Source organism: Mastomys coucha, unplaced genomic scaffold, assembly GCF_008632895.1.
Source record: "Mastomys coucha isolate ucsf_1 unplaced genomic scaffold, UCSF_Mcou_1 pScaffold9, whole genome shotgun sequence".
NCBI classification, from domain to species: Eukaryota; Metazoa; Chordata; class Mammalia; order Rodentia; family Muridae; genus Mastomys; species Mastomys coucha.
In genome coordinates this window covers 44,198,409-44,218,321 of record NW_022196915.1, presented here as the reverse complement: position 1 = coordinate 44,218,321, position 19,913 = coordinate 44,198,409, and the positions used below count along the sequence as shown (strand labels likewise).

The following is a 19,913-nucleotide window of genomic DNA, read 5'->3' as shown; positions in this document are numbered from 1 at the left end:
AGGAAGATGACCATGACTATATGCATATATTTGGGTCTCCATAGAAGAACACTGGAAGGTCTGCACTAAATTGTTCAGAATGACAGTGGAATGTGATTGATGTGACAAGAACCTTCAATTTCTGTCTTAATACATAATCTTATAAACTTTATAGTATAAAACATTCTTTTTTTAGATTTTTTAAAAAGACTTATTTATTTTATGCATATGAATACACACTGTAGCTATACAGATGGTTGTGAGCCTTCATCTGGTTGTTGGGAATTGACTTTTAGGACCTCTGCTGCTCTGGTTGGCCCCGCTCTCTCAGGCCCAATGATTTATTTATTTATTATTATAAGTACATTATAGCTGTCTTCCGACATACCATAAGAGGGCGTCAGGTCTCATATATGGGTGGTTGTGAGTCACCATGTGGTTGCTGGGATTTGAACTCAGGACCTTCGGAGTTGGTGCTCTTACCCGCTGAGCCATCTTACCAGCCCCCTTTTTAAGATTTATTTATTACTATAAATAAGTATACTGTTGCTGTCTTCAGACACACCAGAGGAGGGCGTCAGATCTCATTACTGGTGGTTATGAGCTACCATGTGGTTGCTGGGATTTGAACTCAGGACCTTCAGAAGAACAGTTAGTGCTCTTACCTACTGAGCCATCTAACCAGCCCACATTTTTTTTGTGGGGGGCAGGTTTCTGTGTAGTCCTGGCTGTCCTGGAACTCATTCTGTAGACCAGGCTGGCCTCCAACTCAGAGATCCGCCTACCTCTGCCTCCCAAGCTGGGATTAAAGGCGTGCCACCACTACCTGGCATAAAACATTTCTTGAGGGGCTGAAGAGATGGCTCAGCGGTTAGGAGCATTGACTGCTCTTCCAAAGGCCAAAATCCCACAACCACATGGTGGCTCACAACCATCTGTAATGAGATCTGACGCCCTCTTCTTGTGTGTCTGAAGACAGCTATAGTGTACATACATATAATAAAAAAATAAGTCTTAAAAAAATTTCTTGAATCATAAATAAATCTTGAATTCAGTTCCCTTGCAAGAGCAGTACATGCTCTTAACTGCTGTACCATCTCTTTAGCCCCAAGAATTAATTTTTTTAGTTGATAATTGTATGTATTTTTTTGGAGTGGGGAACCAGGTGTTTAGATACATGAATATGTGTACATATATATTATGTTCAAATCAAGGTCTTTTAAAGAAAATTACAAGTGTATCATAGTTTATACTAAGGCTGGATTTGTTGTGTTGCATTTGTAGGTCAGGTTATTCTGTTTCCACAGATTTGTGTAACTATTTTGTCAACAAATAAAGAGACAATGCCTTTCAAGTGAGGAAAAGTTAATAGGCAATAGGTACTTATTCTCTGTTCAGTTGTAATTGTGAGAAAAGTTAGGTCAACTCTAAATAACAGTATTTCAGAGTAGAGCCTTTCAAAGTTTAGACTGTACAGTAAGTCTTGAGGTGACTATAAAAATCCCAGATTCTCTTGTCTTCTGTAGAGAAGTCCTGATTAAATAGACAGTATTTCATTCTATTTCTTGGTCTTTAATGGCTGAAACTGTTTAGATCTGAAAGCTCAGCAGAGTTCTTGGCCCTACTTTACATTCCAGCTATGAAGCTGTTCCCACCAAGAGTCATCTTTTTCTACCAGGGCTGGCTACATAATCTTGCAAGGCCCAGTGCAAATGAAAATGTTAAAAAGGAGATTGAAAGTACTGCTGAAAGTTGTAAAATACAAAGCATTTTCTTGTTAAATATTTTATTATAAAGCAGGTGGCAGGGGTGGCCTAGTTGGTGAAGTACATACTGGGCAAGCATGAGGACCTCCATTCAGTTTCCCAGAAGGCAGATGCAGAAGTTCATGTCTGTAACTTAGCACTGGGGAGACACAGACAAGCAGTCCGTGGAGCTTGCTGCCCAGCCAGTTTCAACAGTAGAGGAGCTCTGGGTTTAAAAAGATACTTGTCTCAAACAGGACAAGATGGAAAGCAGTAAGAGAACACCATCCTCTAGTCTCCACAGACCACCTTGCATAAACGAATACACACTGTGCACATATATGTAATAGTAATTTGTGAGGAAGATAAGTCACAGGACATAGTATTTTGGTATCATAATGTTTAAAAAATAATTACTATTAACTTTATGTGTATGGGTGTTTTGCCTATATGTATGTCTATGCACCATTTGCATTCTGAGGTCAGAAAAGAGTGTCAGATTCTCTGGAACTGGAGTTTACTTTACATAAGGCTGTGAGCCACTATGTGGATATTGAGAATTGAACCTGGGTCCTTCAGAAGAGCAGCCAGTGCTTCTTTACACTGGGGCATCTCTCCAGGCCTCATGATTTTTGTAGAATATAGTTGATATGATGTCTTGATTATTCATGACTTTCTATAAATGTGTTAATTTTTTTTGGTTGTAATTTGTGTTGTTGTTGTTTTCTTTTGAGATAAGATCTTCCTGGCTGGCCTGGAGTGTAGACCAGGCTGACCTTGAACTCTAGAGATGTGTGTGCCATGTGTTGTTTTCAAAATTCTTTTTGCAAGTTCATCTTCAACCAGTAGAGTTGAAAGTGACATCAGTGGCTCTTGCTAAATATAAGACTGCAGTTTTTTTCTTTTAGAAAGATACTTCTGTTGATGCATCTATTACTACAGCTGCTGTATTTTAAAGTTAATAACATTGGAGTAGTTTTCTAGTTAATTATTTTGAAGTATTAAGTACATTTAATGATTTGATGATTCTTGCAGATTTTTAAATATTTTTTAACTATACAAATCAGTCTTATGTAAGTTTGAATTTAGATGTAAATGTACATCATATTATTTCTGTTTTTCTTTTGATAGTTATTGGTAGAAGCCATGCAGTACATTCTTAAAAGAGTCACTTCATGAGTTATAGAATTTAAAGTGATTGATTATGCATCTTGCTGTTTTACCTTTAATTATGAGAAAATAACTTTGAACTTCTTCCTCATTAGAAATTAGGTCATGGAAAGTGTATTAAAATCCCACCTTAGTCAGGTGGGATAGCTGCAGTGGTAGAGCTCTTGCCCATTGTGCATCAGGCCCTGCGTTTAAATTAAATTAAATAAAATTAAATTTTAAATAAAATTAAATAAAATTTAATTTTAAATAATTTTAAAAAATTTTATTTTTAAATAAAAGTTTAAATAAAATTAAAACTAATTTCTCTATTTCTTTTTTTTTAATTATAAATGAGTACACTGTAGTTGTCTTCAGGCACACAAGAAGGGGGCGTCAGATTTCATTATGGGTGGTTGTGAGCCACCATGTGGTTGCTGGGATTTGAACTCATGACCTTCCGAAGAGCAGTCAGTGCTCTTACCCGCTGAGCCATCTCTCCAGCCCCTAATTTCTCTATTTCTAAGCTTTTAGTTACTTGCTTTTTTTGGTGGAAACTCAAAACCAGTGTTTGTAAACTGAAGAATTCTAGTTATTTCTTGAAGTGATTAATTCTCTTTGTTCTGACAGTTTCTGTACATGGGACTCAGGTTGTAATTAGGGTTAGGGTTTAGGGTTAGGCTCTGGTGATAGATAGGCAAGATGGTTTCCCACTGTAGGTTCCTGCATAGTCTGCGTATGAAGTATCCTAGCATGTCACTGCTGCCAGTCAAGCCTAGGTCTCACCTCAGCCACCCGAGGGACCTTGGTGCCCCAGTTTACCCAGAAGTGTGTACATATGTGGTTGATCCCCATTCTGTCTTCACAGTTCACACATATCTTATTGTCTGTTAGGCTTTGCCTAGAAAACACACGTTCCTAAGCACTTCAGGACAGCCATAGTGATGCCCTTTTGAGATTGGGATCCTGTGTGACTGTATAGAATGCCTGTCCCTGAAGCCTGCTTGGCTCTTCATTACTGAGCCATCCATCCTCACCGTTGATTGGCTGTCTTTCAGAGCCTTACTTGTCTCTCTCTGTTCAGTTGACTTAAGATGCCCCTCTCTGACTTTTGCCTAGTTAACATTCTATTTCTTAGTTCCTGTAGTTGTTTATTTTGGTCTAGACTGAGGCTTGTTTGTGGCCCCCGTTGCTTTGGTATCATTTCTAAGCATGCAGTGATACACAGTGTGACTGTTGCTGACTGCTGTAGCTAGCAGAAAGCCCCTGCAGCATTAGGGGTTGTGTGAATTGCTAACTCACTTTCGTCCTGCAGCATCAAGCTTATGGAGGGTCACATCGTGTGCATTTGATAGTCATTTGAGGTAGAAATATTTGAGCAGATGCTGTAAGGGAAGGCAGATAGTGCTGTGGGAGACTCTGGAGACAGACTACTCAGGTTTGAACAGACCTATTTTTCTTCCAAAGGGCAACAGCAGGCTTTAAATAAGTTACTGGCTTGCCAAGCTTAGAATACTTCTCCCTCTGTGAATCTCTGTGGCCATTCCTGTTCTCTCTCTCTCTCTCTCTCTCTCCTCTCTCTCTCTCTCTCTCTCTCTCTTTGGTTTTTAGAGACAGAGTTTCTCTGTGTAGCCCTGGCTGTCCTGAAACTCACTCTGTAGACCAGGTTGGCCTCGAACTCAGAAATCAGCCTCCTCTGCCTCCTAAGTGCTGGGAGTAAAGGCGTGCGCCACCACCGTCCAGCCACTCCAGTTTTCTTAGTTCTTCTTGCTGTTTTCCATCCTAACACAAGGCATTTCATAAACAATTCATTCTGCCTAAAGAGTGTTCTTCACTTTTCAGGGAAGCCTTTGTTGACCTGGAAGATAAGACTTACCTGTTCTGTACTGACCTACATTCAGAACTGCCTGTATGTTATTTGATCAATCATGGTCTCCCTTGTTAGATTCTTAATATATTTAGTTTGGGACTTTGCTTGCTTTTCTGTGATAGTTCATGCCTAGCATCTGGCACAAGGTTTGTCTTAGAGTAGTTGCTTTAGGATATATTGAATGAAGAAAATGCATAATTAAATGCAAAAGAGAGTAAGTAGCATGTTGTGACCCAGAGAGAATAGGCAGCTGTGGCCTGTGCTAAGCCCTCTGTGCCGCCTTAATTACCTTGAGTTTGCACAGTGGTGGGGCTTAGGAGTTGTGGAAGGTGCTGAGATTCTGAACAAGGTTGGCGTGAGGAATATATTAATTTTAGTTTTTTTAATGCCAAAATAATTGATGGAGAAATGACTCTGTATATATGTGTGTGTGTGTGTGTGTGTGTGTGTGTGTGTGTGTGTGTGTGTGTAACATAAACAGGCTTAGACTTTTTTTTTCAATGTTCATCTTAAAAATTAATAAAAACTTTATTGTAATCTATAATACATCCATGTTTAATTATGAAATTATTTACTTTCACCTGTCAGGTGTTATCATAGAGAAGTCATACTGTGTGTGTATTGTGCATGCGTGTGAAAATACAAGTTGAAAAGTTATTGAAGTCATGGGAATTGAAAGGCAGTATAATAAAGGATCTAGAATATTTGTTGTTGTTGTTGTTTTCTTTTGTTCTAATAATGATGGTCCGTGATATTTAGCAAGTTAGCTAGCCCTAGTGTCTTGTTTTTCAACTGCAGTAGGGTAATGAATGGGACTGGAGATGTAGCTGAGTGCCTAAGAGTAGGCACTGCTCTTGAAGATGACCTAACTTCAGGTCCCAGCACCCATGTTGAGTGAGTCACTCCTTTAACTCCAGCACTAGGGATCCCATACTTCTGGCTTCCAAGGGCACTTGTACTCACATGCACATCCACTCAGAGACATAATTACAATCGAAATAAGTCTTACAAAATTAAATAAAACAGGGAATAAAAGTTTAAAAAAAAATAAAACTGTTTAAGAAGTCTTTTCACTGCTCTGACAAACCTGATTTTCTTCTTAACATTTTATTAAAGTTTTGTGTTTAAGTTTTAAATCTTAAATTCTCCTATATAAAAAGTGAACTTATTACTTCGTACAATATATATAAAGATCCAGTTTTTTTGTTTTTTTGTTTTTTTTTTCCGGAGACAAGGTTTTTCTGGGTAGCTCTGGCTGTCCTAGAACTCACTCTGTAGACCAGGCTGGCCTCGAGTTCAGAGACTGACTTGCCTCTGCCTCCCTAATGCTGGGATTAAAGGCATTTACCACCACCACCCAGCCCTGGGATAACTTTGAATGTTGTGTGTATTTGAGGTCAAATTCTGGTTAGGATTCTTACTAACTTGGCAACCATAGGGATTTAACAATTTCTAAATCTTAGTTTCTCCATTTAAAAGAAGGAAGATAACTCCTACAAGAATGTTTCTGGAATTAATGAATAATATGTGAAAAGAATTTGGCATTCTGCCTAACAGTTTTATAATGATTGTTTATAATGTTATGACTGTTACTTAAGTTTAGAACACATTCATTGCTTCCTAGGTAAAGAGTGGAAGGTCTATAGCATGGGGTTTGGAATTGGTGGCTGTTCTAAAGGAAGGCTTAGCAGCATGGTAGTAGTAGCAATTAGAATGAATTGGTGGATGCAGGGCTTATGAACTCTGTGATTGATTACTGCTTTGTCTTGTGGAATCATGTAAATGCATTCCTAGCTCTGGATGGTGCTAAGTATATTCCATGTCAATACATTTGAATAGAAACCATTCAAAGACTTTGAATGCCCCCATACATATTGAGTACACTAAAACACTATGAATGTCATTTTACTACCCCTGCATTAATAAGTAATCTCCAGAATTCTTTGAGTCACGGTTGGTTTTTGCCAGATTTTGTAAACTGATAACTGCTTGTCTGTGCTGGTGGGATGGTGAAGTTGGGGAAAGAAATGTCAATCTTTTTGTGTTGGGTTTTGTGAGCTCTGGGTTTTCTGGTAGCCTGTATTCGAACACACTCAGTTTTCTCCTATCTTGGCCTTTATTTTCCTGAACATCCTAAGATTAGTCTCTTGCCTATCACTGATCTCTGCTTCCATCTCCCATTGCTTCCACATCTGATACCTTTTATTCCAAATATGAAGTGTGAGTTTTTACTGTTGTTGTCAATGAGAGTAAGTAAATAGCTGCTAAAAGGTCTCTTGTTATCATTCTTTACTAAGCTTTACAGGCCATTTAAAACATCCCGGGTCTGAGTTGCGTCCTTGAGAAAGACTTAAGGGAGATCCGCTCTTCTACTTTAAGCTGTCTAAGGACTTTGTTCAGTGAGAATCCTTTGGTCATACTGCCTGGATTTGATTCCTAGTTCATATTCCTACTTTAGTGTATCCCTGAGCATATTAATGACACTCTCTGTAGCTTAGTTTCCTTGTGAAACACAGAGGCAACATGCATTAGTTTCTCTTGTCTGCAAGAGGTACATTCTAGGATAGTCAGTGAATTTCTAAAATCTGTAGTTACTATTAGTTCTTCCTGTATTGTTTCCCTCACATAATCCTATCTATGGTGAAGTGTACTTTATAAATTAGGTCCAGAAATAAGCAGTAATAATTATAATAAGATAGAGAAGTTATGAAAGTGTGCTGTCTTAAAATTGCTAACATCATAACATTGCTTTTGTGTTTTGGACTCATTGTTCAGGAAAATAAATTTTGCTTGAACATAAACACTGGCTACTGTGACATTTGGTCTGATTGCCAGGATGACTGCCAGGAGACTAATGAGTAGATAGTGCATGTGCTAGGCAAAGATGATTTTGCATCTCTGACTGGATGGAAGGGTATGGCACCAGAATCCATCACACTATAACTCAGACTAACACATAGTTCAGAGTTTATGAAGTGCTTATTTCTGAAATATTGTGTGTGTGTGTGTTTCTAGATTACAATTCATTTGTAGGTAAGTGAAGAACTACAGGAAGGTGAAGCTTAGAGTATGGGTGTGGGGTGGTGGTGGGAGGTGGACCATTGAATCTTCCTCAAAGTTGTCAGATGAGGGTGATTATAGCTGCTTTCTTCCACTGTCCCTTGTAATAATGCTTGCAATACTAAGAATTTCTCAATGCTAAGTCCCCTTTTCAGTAAGTGCCGCTGTTTTGTATGTGGTAGGTTCTAGGGACTTAGAGGTGAGTAGAACAGAGTCCCTGGAGCCAGAAACCTAACAAGGCAGAGGAGAGAAGGGAACAGTGTTTGTGGAGAGTTTGGTAATTGGTACACAGAGAAGGAGATTGTACTTAGAGAGAGAAGGATGATGAAGCAAGGGAAGATGATTTTTAGAGGATGAGTTGGGATTTCTGATGGAAAGAACTTTGGCAAGTGTGGGTGGGGCATATTAGGTCAGGACTACTTGGAGAACTTTGAGGAGAAAAAAATGTATATTTATCATGTGCACACCTTGAATTTAATTCAAGCGCACATGCGCGCATGCACACACACACACATACAGTGTGCTTTTTTACTCCTAACTTGTTCTGTTTCCTGGTTTCCTTCCCTCTCTCCTTTTCTGAGTGTTTTCTATTGCTCTCTCACTTACTATCTTAAGATGCTGAGCCTAAAACTCACTGCTCCAGCTAGGCTGGCTGATGGGAAGCTCCCAGGATCTGCTCCCCACCCCTCTTTTCATTCCCATACTGAAGTTACAGGTATGTGTAGTCATGCTCAATTTTTACATGGATTCTGGGGATTTGAACTCAGGTCTTCATGATTGCATAGCAAGTGCTCTTATCCATGGAACTATCTCAAGCTTTTTTGGAATTTTCTGATGGAGATAACTTGCTGTTTGGAAATCATTGCCAAATCATTTTAAAGCACTTTTACAGTTGTTGAGACTGCATATACTTCTAGTACCCAGGCTGCTTTTGACCTCTTGCACTCAAGTTATCTTTCTGTCTTAGCCTGGCAAGTGCCTGGACGACAAGTGCACAGAACAACAGCTTTCTTTCAAGAAAGAATTTGCGGTTTTGGATTTACGAATCTAAAGTAAATTCCTCCCTGCCAAATATGTTGACCTAGTGGTTTCATGTGGATAATATCTAAATAGGTACTTAAATAATAATGTTTAAGTAATATACTGTACATTAATATATTCATACCTTTACTTTTTATAAAGTATATGTGAGTAGCAGAGCATTTTTGCACCATTAGCTGTAGAGGGAGTTTTTATTTATAGTGTAACTAGCATAGGATAATGAGAGGAAAAATGATCTAGACTGCCCAGGTAACCCAGTGTTGATTTCTATATACAGCCTATGAGTGGGTGGTGTTTACTAATCTGAAGTGTTAAGTATGAAAACCTTGAAAAACACAACTAATTCTCTTATCCTAGTGAGAATAAAGAGTTTACAGATGACAGGACAAAAACTTGTAGTGTAGTTACTCCCAGGATTTTGTTACTAAAATCTAATTTAAAATACTAAAAAATTTAAGTCAGTTCTGTAATACAAAGTTTTATTTTCTCTGGAGAGCTGTAGAGGGTGCTATAGCCTTAGGAATAATCTGCACTGGCTTTAGCTACAGGAATCCAAGGCAGAGTGTCAGAGACTGACACTGCATAATATGTTAGTCTGCTTGGTTGAAAAAATGTGTTCCGTCTTTAAGATTCTTTGGTATAGGTAAAATTATACTCTTATTTTCTCTTTCTTCCCTTTTTCTCTTTTTTTCTTCCCTTTTCTTTTCCCTTCTTTTCTTTTTGATAATGTCTTACTATGTTAATATGTGTCCTAGGCTGGCCTCAAACTTAGATCTTTCTTTCAAGGCATGCGCTACCATATCTGACATGGTTGTCTTTTATTATATTGGTTGGAATAATAAACTATCTTTCCCAATCTCTTCCCTTTCCCGTAGGTATTAAAAGATAATTAAACCATGTAATGGAGATATATTTAGCTAAGTCTTTTTTAGTAGAGAAATAAACTTTGTAATAGGAATATATTTTAGCTAAATCTTTTTCAGTAAAGAAATAGCTTTGGAAGACAAGTTATTGCACCAAAGGGAATTTAAATTTTTGATTGAATTTATTATTCAGAGAATTTATATATTGTTCATGAATCCCAAACTTTTTTTTTTCTTTCGAGATAGAGTTTCTCTGTATAGCCCCGGCTGTCCTGGAACTCACTCTGTAGACCAGGCTGGCCTTGAACTCAGAAATCCGCCTGCCTCTGCCTCCCAAGTGCTGGGATTAAAGGTGTGCCCCACCACTGCCCGGACTGCTGTTTTTTGTTTTTTAGTTTTTTTTGTTTTTTTTTTAAATTCCAAACTTTTAATGTTTACAGATTTTTGGTAACTTGGATCCAATTTCTGCACACTGAAAAGTTTTGGCATTTGAAATTTGTTAAACTAGCCTGACTAGTAGATTTTGAAGCAAAGAATGTTGAGGTTACCTAATTTTTTTAAAAATTGGTATATCTAAGTATCTCCTTTTCTAAATTATAGGCAGCTTTAAACAGTTCTGAGGCAAAGCTTGTATCTTTGTTTTTTCTAGAAACTGTATTTTACATATTTACTTTGAAGTTCTGTCCTTAAAAACTTTAGCAAACGTTTTACCCTTCTTCTGTCTCCCCAAAGTGAAAAGTTGTTCTCTGCAGTGGGGGAAGGACTGGTGTTGTGTGGCTTTCTCATTTGGTTGCTCTGTCTTTGTTTTTACTCTCAAGGCACCGCCTTCCATGGTCAGTAGTGAGCAGCGCCAGCACGCAGAGCACATATTCCTGTCATTTAGGAAGTCCAAGTCACCATTTGCAGTTTGCAGGCATATTTTGGGTAAGTTTTCACTTTAAAAATATTTTCACATAATCAGAGCTGTTTTTCCTATCTTGAATGTTAGTTATTATAAATCCCTTTTAGTACAAGCAGGTTTGTGCGGTTAGTCATTTTCCCTAAGGATTTTTCTAGTATAATTCGTATATTTAAAGTATTTTGTGAAACCAGAAAGGAAGCTTAGGGAGAAGGATCTACCATGTTTTTGTTTTTGTTTTCTGTTTTCAAATGGCATATCATTATAGGAATTAAGTTTCCTAATGCTTGTTTGAAAATTAAGATTGTTTAGGGGAAGGTCTGTATTTTTTCTCTTTTAGTTCTTTTTCATTTTTTCTTTTTAAAAATTGGTTTATACTCAGCTTCCTTAGCCAAATTAGTCACTTTTGGGAAGGTTATCAATGTAGACAAATACAGGAGTGATTTGTACTTGTGAGTCCTTATGTCTAACATATACAGGAATGGTTTCGTACAAAACAGTTACAAGAAAGACAGTTCTCTTGTCCAAGATGGCATTTTGTGAGAGTTGTATATAATGTTGCCATTTGCCTCTTCTGTACTTTTTGATTGTAATAAAAGGGGAGATTTTATTTTGTTTATTTGTTTGTTTGTTTTTGTTTTCCAAGGGAAGGTTTTTCTGTGTAGCCCTGGATGTCTTGCAGCTTGTTCTGTAGATCAGGCTGACCTTTGCCTCCTGAGTGCTAGGATTAAAGGGATGTGCCACCAACACCAGCATTGTTTTTATTTTATAACCTGATTACTGTTGGCCTTTTTGTTTAGTTGGAGGTATCTTCATTGCTCATACTTAAGGTTTTTAAATTTTTTGAGTTTGTTTATGACTACAAAATTGATTACTTGGTAGGAACTAAAAACATCTGTCATTTATTCTTATGATTTTGGTAGTGTTTATCTATATTTCCAAGTACTTTGATTTCTGTACAGAAATAAGCTATAATGATGATCATGTCTTCTAAAATGTTTCACATATCAGGCGTTTAAAGTGAGTGGTCTTAGGTTGTCTTGGAAAGAGCTTTGTTGAACTGTGTGATTTGGCTGCCAGTGGTGCTTCTGCACAGTGTCAGCGTGAAGAGCCAGCCTCTCTGAGCCTCTGCCATTTTGCAGTGGAAATGATGATACCACTTGCCTGCATGGGCATGGGCACAGCTAGCTTAAGGTTTTGGGAAGTGCCTATGTTGTCATGCATAAAAAGCATTTTGTGGACAACAAAGTAAACATAACCTTACATTACTCCACTTACTATTTCTATTATTATTATTTTTAAGATGATAATCTAAAATACGTGGCTGTTTTGGCTGGCAGGAGCTAGCAGCAGTAGGAAGGTAGCTGTCTTGCTCAGAAGAGCTTACCTTTAAAGCAGTAATTGTAAAAACCTCCTTTTCAATGCAGAATGAAGCTATTTTAATGGATTTACGGTTGAGTTTTATACTTGAATGCATTTGTTTCTGTTACTAAGACAATTGTTCTTTTGCTCACACAGCATATTTAATTAATATTAAATAAAAGGAAGAACTAAAACATCAGCCTAAAGACTTTAAAAGGAATAACACCTCATCTTTACCCTGAAATTATTTCAAATTAACAGATTTGAGAGACTGCTGTGTTAAACTATTAATGCAAAATAGTTGGAGTTTGAGTTTAATGGCAGGTAACTCACCTGCCTCATCTAGGATTCCCTAGCATTTCATCTGACTTTCTGTTGAATGCAGCTGTGATTGTCGACTATGTTATAAGCATTTATTAGCATTTATTTGCTTATAGCCCTCTCATTTCTCAGTGTGCGTATTTATGATGTATGGTAGCTTTCATAAGGGCAGAGCTTGTCTGGACACTGTAAAGAGCAGTACTACTGTTTCTAGTTGTGCTTAATTCTAGTTGTGCTTTCAAAGTCAGCTCGGGTTTCACCGGTTAACTGCTTGAAGGATGGAGTACGCAGCAACATGTACTATCATGAGTGTACTGCGAAGCTCTGGGTTACGTTAATGTTTGCATCTAAACTTGACCAAAAATCTTTTTTTAACCCCTTACTCAGTTGCCACCAGCACTGAAGGGCAAATTCCTCTAAGAAGACTTCTCATACAAGTGGCAGTCAATCACAACTCAGAATTTTCACATTCTTATTTAGGGATTATATGTCATTTTGTAGAATGTCTGGGAAATATATTCTGATAAAGGGCAAGTTTTCTCATTGATGCTTCCCTTTTCTGTCCTCTTAAAACTTCCTCTCTTCTGGCTTCAGTTTTATGCATTTTTCATTTCACTTCTTTTCTTTGCTTACCCTCTTTCCCTCTTAGTTTTTGCTTCTTTGCTTTGTGTGTGTGTGTGTGTGTGCTTGTACACACAGTTGTCTGTCTCTGTGTGTGCACATGTATGGACATATTGCATGCTTGTGTTTTTTTGTCATGAGCACCTTTAGACTATTTCACCTAAGAAGTTTTTGGCACTTAGGAACTTACTAGTGTTTTAGGGTTAAATGTTTTTGTTTTGTTTTGTTTTGTTTTATTTTAAAAGACAAACAAGCCTGAGTTTAATTCTTGCTAAAGAATTAGCCAAGAATGAGGGGATTGGCTTATTACTAATTTGAAGTCAGCTCTGTAGTGATCCTTTGCTTTGTCAGGGAGAGATGGGCTCTACTCACTCATCATAGGCAGCCAGCACAAAATGAAACAAGCCAGCGTGTTCAGTTGGGTTAGTAAACTTGCTGCTGTATCTAGAAAATCGTCATTGGTAATGCTGTCAATAGTATCTTCAGCTGAGACTTTACTGTCAGTCAGTAGATGGAGGTGTCATCACATGGGGAATAGCTGCTTTTCAGAGTGTACGGTCCTGAACAGAAACCTTTAAGTTTAGACTGCAGTAGCTGATGATCTATCTATAGTAGGCTTGCTTTTATTTTTAGAACACCTTTTTAAAATTAGTTTCCCTTTATTATTAATTTTACTTCAGCTTTTTTCGAAGGGGTGCTATCATGTTTTAGACAAGATATTTGTTTTTAATTTCAGAATAAAAATGACTTATAGTTCTATAGTCATTGAAGTTACTGTGGTAGCAAAGAAGGCACTCTCCAAAAAAGCCTCAAGTAATTTATCATAGCACCGTGGTAGCCAGAGCAGCTCTTCCTGGAGGGATGTGAGAAATTGTAGCTGAGTTGTGAGTTAGTGTCAGTCCTCTTCATGGCAGAGAGTGAGGCTGAGGCCTGCGTGTATGTAGAGGCTCTGCTTGTGAGTCCTGGCCACTGTGCAGAGTGCCTTCTAGCTTCTTCTACACATATATGCTCTGTATAAATGCACTCTTTGAAGGATGCTAGTAGTGTTTACCAGAAAATGTAATACTCATTTAGGAGAAGTCTTACTTTTCAATTTGGAATTTGGCTTTCTTTTCCAGGATGTCTCTGTCCTTAGAGACGGCTTCTTAGAGTAAGTTAGAAGTCCTCATTTCCTGCCATGTAGAGAGGTGGGTGTTGAAGAAAAGTTAAGAAGTGTCTCCTGAAAACTTTTAAGTGTCATTCTTGTGTAAGACAGAAAAAAAAAGCTAGGATAGTAGCACACTTAATTTAAAATAAGTGTGTCTCAGTACTCAGCTGACAGAAGGTGTCTTCGTGGTCTTGCCTATTAGAGTGTATGCTTAGCAAGGATTAGTGTAATTTAGATAGCCATGTGATATCACAGTTCCTCTCTGTTGGTCAGCAGTTCTTCAACTATAAGATGGAGCAGTTGTATAAGATGATCTGTGCTGTAGGCCTTCATATTTTTGCCTTCTTAAAATCTGTTGTTAAGAATTTCATTCTAGATGGAGGTGAAGACAAACAACATCCTCTCAAAAAGAAATCTGTGGTGAGATTATACAACTCACCTTTATCAGACAACCCTATTTCTTCTTAAGGGACATGGATATAACCTGTTTCTGCCTAAAATTGTTTGACTCTGATAAAACTTCTTACCATTCCATCCTCACTTCTGGGAAATTAAAAAAAAATTATAATAAGGTCACATTTTTAAATTTAGTCACTTACTATATCGTAAAGTTTTTTAAGTTTTTGTGACTTCCAGTCATTATCTTAATCAGTTCATGTTAATGTAGCAAGGACTAATCAAACCTTAGAAACAGAAGGCCCAGATTGGTTCTTTCTACTTTTGCTGTATTTAAACCTCCTGTCTGCAATGACATGCTCTTATGCAGGTACACCCCTATCCTCACAGGTAATGTTTTAGAACATTTTTAATGGCATGAGCTTGAGCTAGAAACTGCCCAGCTATATACTTCCTGCTCATCTGAGAGCTTAAAGGCACCATTTTAGGCCTAAACTTAATTTCTCATGGCTTTCCGAAACTCATATCCAGTATTCTTGGCATATAATCTGGAGCCTAATCAGACTTTATTTAGAGTTTCACATGGTTATTTTTTAGACTTTCAGAGAATTTCTACTTTTTCTTGACTTCATTTTGGCTGTTTCTCCCTTTTGATAGTGCTGTTTAAAAACTATAACAGTATATACTAACAGAAAAAATAGAAAATTAATATAAAATATTTTTTCAGGGTGTTAATTTTCTATTTTTCCTGATTCAGGTTTTAGCTGAGATACTATACCTTGCCAGGTAGTCTGGGTCTTTCTAAGTGTAGCCTTGGGATTTTACTCAGTTTGATCAGTACTGCAATCAGAAAATTAACAAGAACTTCTCACCTTGTGTAAATGTGGCTCATTATATTTGACTATTTTGAAACAAGGAACTTGGATGTGGTTGTTTATTTCTTAACTTGCTATTGAGGTGTGTCATCCTGCTGAATGCTTACTTATTTAAAAGCTCCAATATTTTAGCAGCATGGCTCATCACAAATAGTAATGTTCAAAGACCAGTTTAATAAGATATTTTTCCAATAAAAAATTCCGGTTTTGCACAGGGTGAGAACCTCTTAGTCCACTTTCTGATTGCTTCATATTTTTATTTTTACTTTTTAAAGCTGTGTTATTTTTTAGTTCTTCATGCTTTGGAAGTAACAGTTGAAGAGAGGTGAGGAAAGTTTGTGAAAATTGTGATCGGTGATTAGCTGCCACCTGCCTGAGGGGTCTTCTGAGAGGAACTAACCTCTTTGTGGTGCTAGAGCAAGGTCACTGGATTAAAACCAGACCAGGTAACCATCTTATTCCTTGTCTGAAAAGTTCTGTCTTAAAATTAATAAATGCAAAATAAACATGGTCACATGAACTACTGATTGAAGAGGATTTTTAATTTTCTCCCCAGAAACCAGTAAAGTGGACTATGTCCTTTTTCAAGCTGCCACAGCCATAATGGAAGCCGTTGTCCGAGAGTGGGTTCTCTTGGAAAAAGGCAGCATCGAGTCACTGAGAACATTCCTCCTAACCTATGTCTTGCAAAGGCCTAAGTGAGTACCTGGGGTGGCACCATCTATGATCTGTCCTTCCAGACAACCCTTCTTTTCAATAGTGATGTTTGTGGGCAAGCTCTGTGCTGGAGCTTGTAGTTTGAAAATTTATGCACAATTGTAGCTTGCTTTCATATTGGATAAAAATCGTACCTTTAAAGTTTCTAATCCTAAAGAAATACATGATACTGTTTTTGATGAACTTTGAAGAATTTGACTATAAATTAAAGTTAACTTTTGACTGTCAAACTTACATTTTCTTGTTCTTAGATGCTTGGTAGGATAGTGCATTTCTCTTAATATGTTTAGAGGAAGTTTAGCATGGGCTGAGTATTATAAGATGTAGCTGCATAGCCTCAGAAGGAAGAGGAAAAAATTAAACCATCAATAAGCCAAATGTTCCATACATATATACATAGAAAACATCTTAGAAGAAAAAAACATTAAATTATTTGTTTACTTTGAAAAAGATCAAGTTTTAGGAGTGAGGTAAAGTGAATTTTTTTTGATGTTTAAACATTCTTACAAGACTATACATTGGCCGGGTGGTGGTGGTGTACGCCTTTAATCCCAGCACTTGGGAGGCAGAAGCAGGTGGATTTCTGAGTTTGAGGCCAGCCTGGTCTACAGAGTGAGTTCCAGGAAAGCCAAGGCTACACAGAGAAACCCTGTCTTGAAAAAAACCAAAAACCAAAAACCAAACAAACAAAAAAAGACTATTCATTGATTCTTTATGGGATTAATGCATTTTTGCTATATTAGATGGTTGTTTTGATCTGTACTGGGAAAATAATTTCAAATAAATTTTGATAATGTATTCTTGTAGTTAAAGAAGAGTTGAGAGAAATCTTCATGTTTATATTTATATAATGAAGGAACTAAACCATGTTTGTTTATAACAATGCTTTTGAAAAGATTAGGGGCTAGGTAGGTAGCTTAGGCTTTTTTGTTTTATATTGTTATTTTAAGCTAGGAATGGTATATCATGCCTCTAATTTCAGCATTTGGAAGGCTAAGGCAAAAGGAATGCTGTAAGGCAAAGCTAGACTGGCCTGAAGTATGAAATTGTCCTTAGAAACTGGAAGAAGAAAAAGAAAAGAAAAGAAATATCTGTCACAGGGCTGGACAGATGGCTCAGTGATTAAGAGCACTCTAGCTGTTCTCTCAGAGGACCAGGGTTCAATTCCCAGCACCCACCTGGCATCTTACAACTGTCCATAATTCCTGTTCTAGGGAATCCAGCACCTTCCCAGATATACATGGAGTGAAAACACCAATGTACATAAGATAAAAATTAACTAATGAGTTTTTAGGAAAAGGAGAAAGAAAGGTTCGAAAGATGGCTCAGCAGTTAGGAACACTGATGGTACGCACAACCATCTGTAGTGGGATCTAATGCCCTCTTCTGGTGTGTCTGAGCACAGTGACAGTGTACTCACAGAAAAAAGAAAAAAGAAAAAGAATGTCACTAGTAGCTTTAGTACAGGCCCCTGTGTCTGAAGAGCTGTCTTTGTGGTGACCCAACCCCGGGCCTGGTTCCCCTCAGAAAGCCTCTTTATTTTCTTGGGATTTTGTTCTGATTTTATTTTCCTGGAACAGTGATTTGATAACACTTTTTATGTATTTGAGTCAACTCTCATAACAGCAGTTTTCCTAAGTAGTCAGGGTACATTACAATGGAATTTCTGGCTTTCTTGACAACCTTTCCCCACTCCATTCCATGAAACCCAGAACTCTTAAGAACTGGGGTAGATGTAATGTGCTATTGTATGTGTATAATGTAATGTAATCAAGATGTTTGTATTTATGCTTTCTTGCCTGTCAAGATTAATTCTATTCTTTTTTTTTTTTTTTTTTTTTTTTTTTTTTTTTTTTTTTTTTTCTTTTTTTCGAGACAGGGTTTCTCTGTATAACCCTGGCTGTCCTGGAACTCACTCTGTAGACCAGGTTAGCCTTGAACTCAGAAATCTACCTGCCTCTGCCTCCCAAGTGCTGGGATTAAAGGCGTGTGCCATGACTACCCAGCAATTAATTCTATTCTTAAATAATTTTGATTAGAGTTGGTTATAAAAGGTTGTGTTGAAATAGTTTATTTCTTTTCTCAACTGCATGTATGTATTAGTGCTGTGTGCATGTTGTTAGTGGTAGAACCAAAGATCTGTGCCTGCTACGTGTAAGTACCCCCTCCTCCCCAGCACTATTTTGGAAATTTCTTAAAACTTTCAGCAAAGATGACATAATAACACGGCAAACACATACCCCTTTCTTGGTAGAAGCTCAGTTAACATTTTGTCACATTTGAGCAAATTGCCACTCACACTACAGTACTTCATCTTAAATACTGAGTATATCTCATGCTATCAATATTCCAGGCCTAATTGTCATATTTATATTATTACTCAATATTATTCTGATTGTATATTTGAATTCCTCAATTGGTTTACTAATGTTAGGTATATTTTCCAGCTTTAGGTTATTTTTCTTACTAATGTGCAGTCTATCTCTTTGGCTCTGTTAATGTTGCTTTCTATATTTAGGTAAAATATGTAGTTTGTCTTTCAATCCAGAATTTAACTACAATTAGATGTTGTGTCCTGTTATCATGCCTTTTTTTAATTAAAAATATTTTATGTGTATGGATATTTTAAATTTTTTAAAAGATTTATTCATTTTACTTTATAAATGAATTTTTTTTGTTTACATTAGAGTTATAGATGGTAGTGAACTTGCTTCCATGTGTATGCTAAGAACTGAACCCATGGGGCTGGAGAGATGGCTCAGCCGTTAAGAGCACCAGCTGCTCTTCCAGAGGTCCTGAATTCAAATCCCAGCAACTACATGGTGGCTCGCAACCATCTATAATGGGATCTGATGCCCTCTTCTGGTGTGTCTGAAGACAGCTACAGTGTGCTCATATAAATAGATATAAATAAATAATTTAAAAACAAAAAACAAAGCAAAAAAAAACAAAAAAACAAAAAAAGAACTGAACCCATGCTCTCTAGGCTAGCAGGAAGTGCTCTTGACTGACCCTTCTCCCCAGCTCCTAGGTATGAGTGTTTTGCTTGCATGTATATATGTGTACCATGTACATGCCTGGTACTCAAAGAAGTCAGAAGTCAGAAGAGGTGGTTATAGGTGGTTGTGAGCTACTGTATGGGTGCTGGGAACCAAACCTAAGTCCTTCATAAGAATAGCCTTTCATAAGAGCAGCAAGTACTCTTAACCACTGAGCCAGCTCTCTAGCCCCTGAGAATCTCCTTAAAGCCCGAGTAATTCTGTCCTTATTCTGTCCTTAATTACACGGGCATTCTTATTTTATAGAAAGCTCTCTGGTGTAGCTTAGAGTCAAGTAACAGATCTTGATGTACTGAACAAGGAGGGTTATACAGCTAGCTTATGTGTTACAGTCTCGCATACATGGGGCTTGTGTATCCTGGGTCCTTAACCACTACATGTGTAGGGTTTTTTTCCTTACCTCCTAATTGAGGTACAGTTTGGATTTGGTTTGATACAGTATGCCTCCTTTTCTAGAGGTGGGTAGCACATTAGTCAAGAAAGGAATGTATATGTGTATTCATTATCATTCTACCACATTCTGTTACCTTGCTCAATTTATGTTAATCTTTTTTTAACTAACTTTCTTTTCTGGTTATTAATTGAGTTAGTAATGTTTCTTGAACATGTTAATTTACAAAAACTCTTACATAGAACCCATTAAATGTTTTAATTTTCTAATTCTTGCCAATGGATTTTTTTCTTTAAGGTAGGGTCTCACTATGAAGTTCTGGCTGGCCTAGGACTTGCTATGTGGACAAGACTTACATCCAGAGGTCTAACTAGCCTTCCCCCTAAGTGCTGCTAGTAAAGGCGCGTGCTACCACCCCT

At 37.4% G+C, this 19,913-nt stretch overlaps 1 protein-coding gene across 3 annotated transcripts in view; it reads left to right on the top strand.

The window, feature by feature from the left end:
- The window catches only part of Xpo4 (exportin 4), an 89,574-nt gene that overhangs the window by 4,674 nt on the left and 64,987 nt on the right, over nucleotides 1–19,913 (top strand). Inside the window, exons 2-4 of one of the 3 annotated variants that reach the window (XM_031362136.1) lie at nucleotides 10,526–10,631; nucleotides 15,619–15,773; nucleotides 15,884–16,025. In XM_031362136.1, the coding sequence (XP_031217996.1) occupies nucleotides 15,931–16,025 (95 nt within the window). In that variant the 5' untranslated portion in view covers nucleotides 10,526–10,631; nucleotides 15,619–15,773; nucleotides 15,884–15,930. Of the gene's footprint in view, nucleotides 1–10,525; nucleotides 10,632–15,602; nucleotides 15,774–15,883; nucleotides 16,026–19,913 lie in introns of those variants that run through there. The other 2 variants (XM_031362137.1, XM_031362135.1) reach the window with 2 other exon arrangements.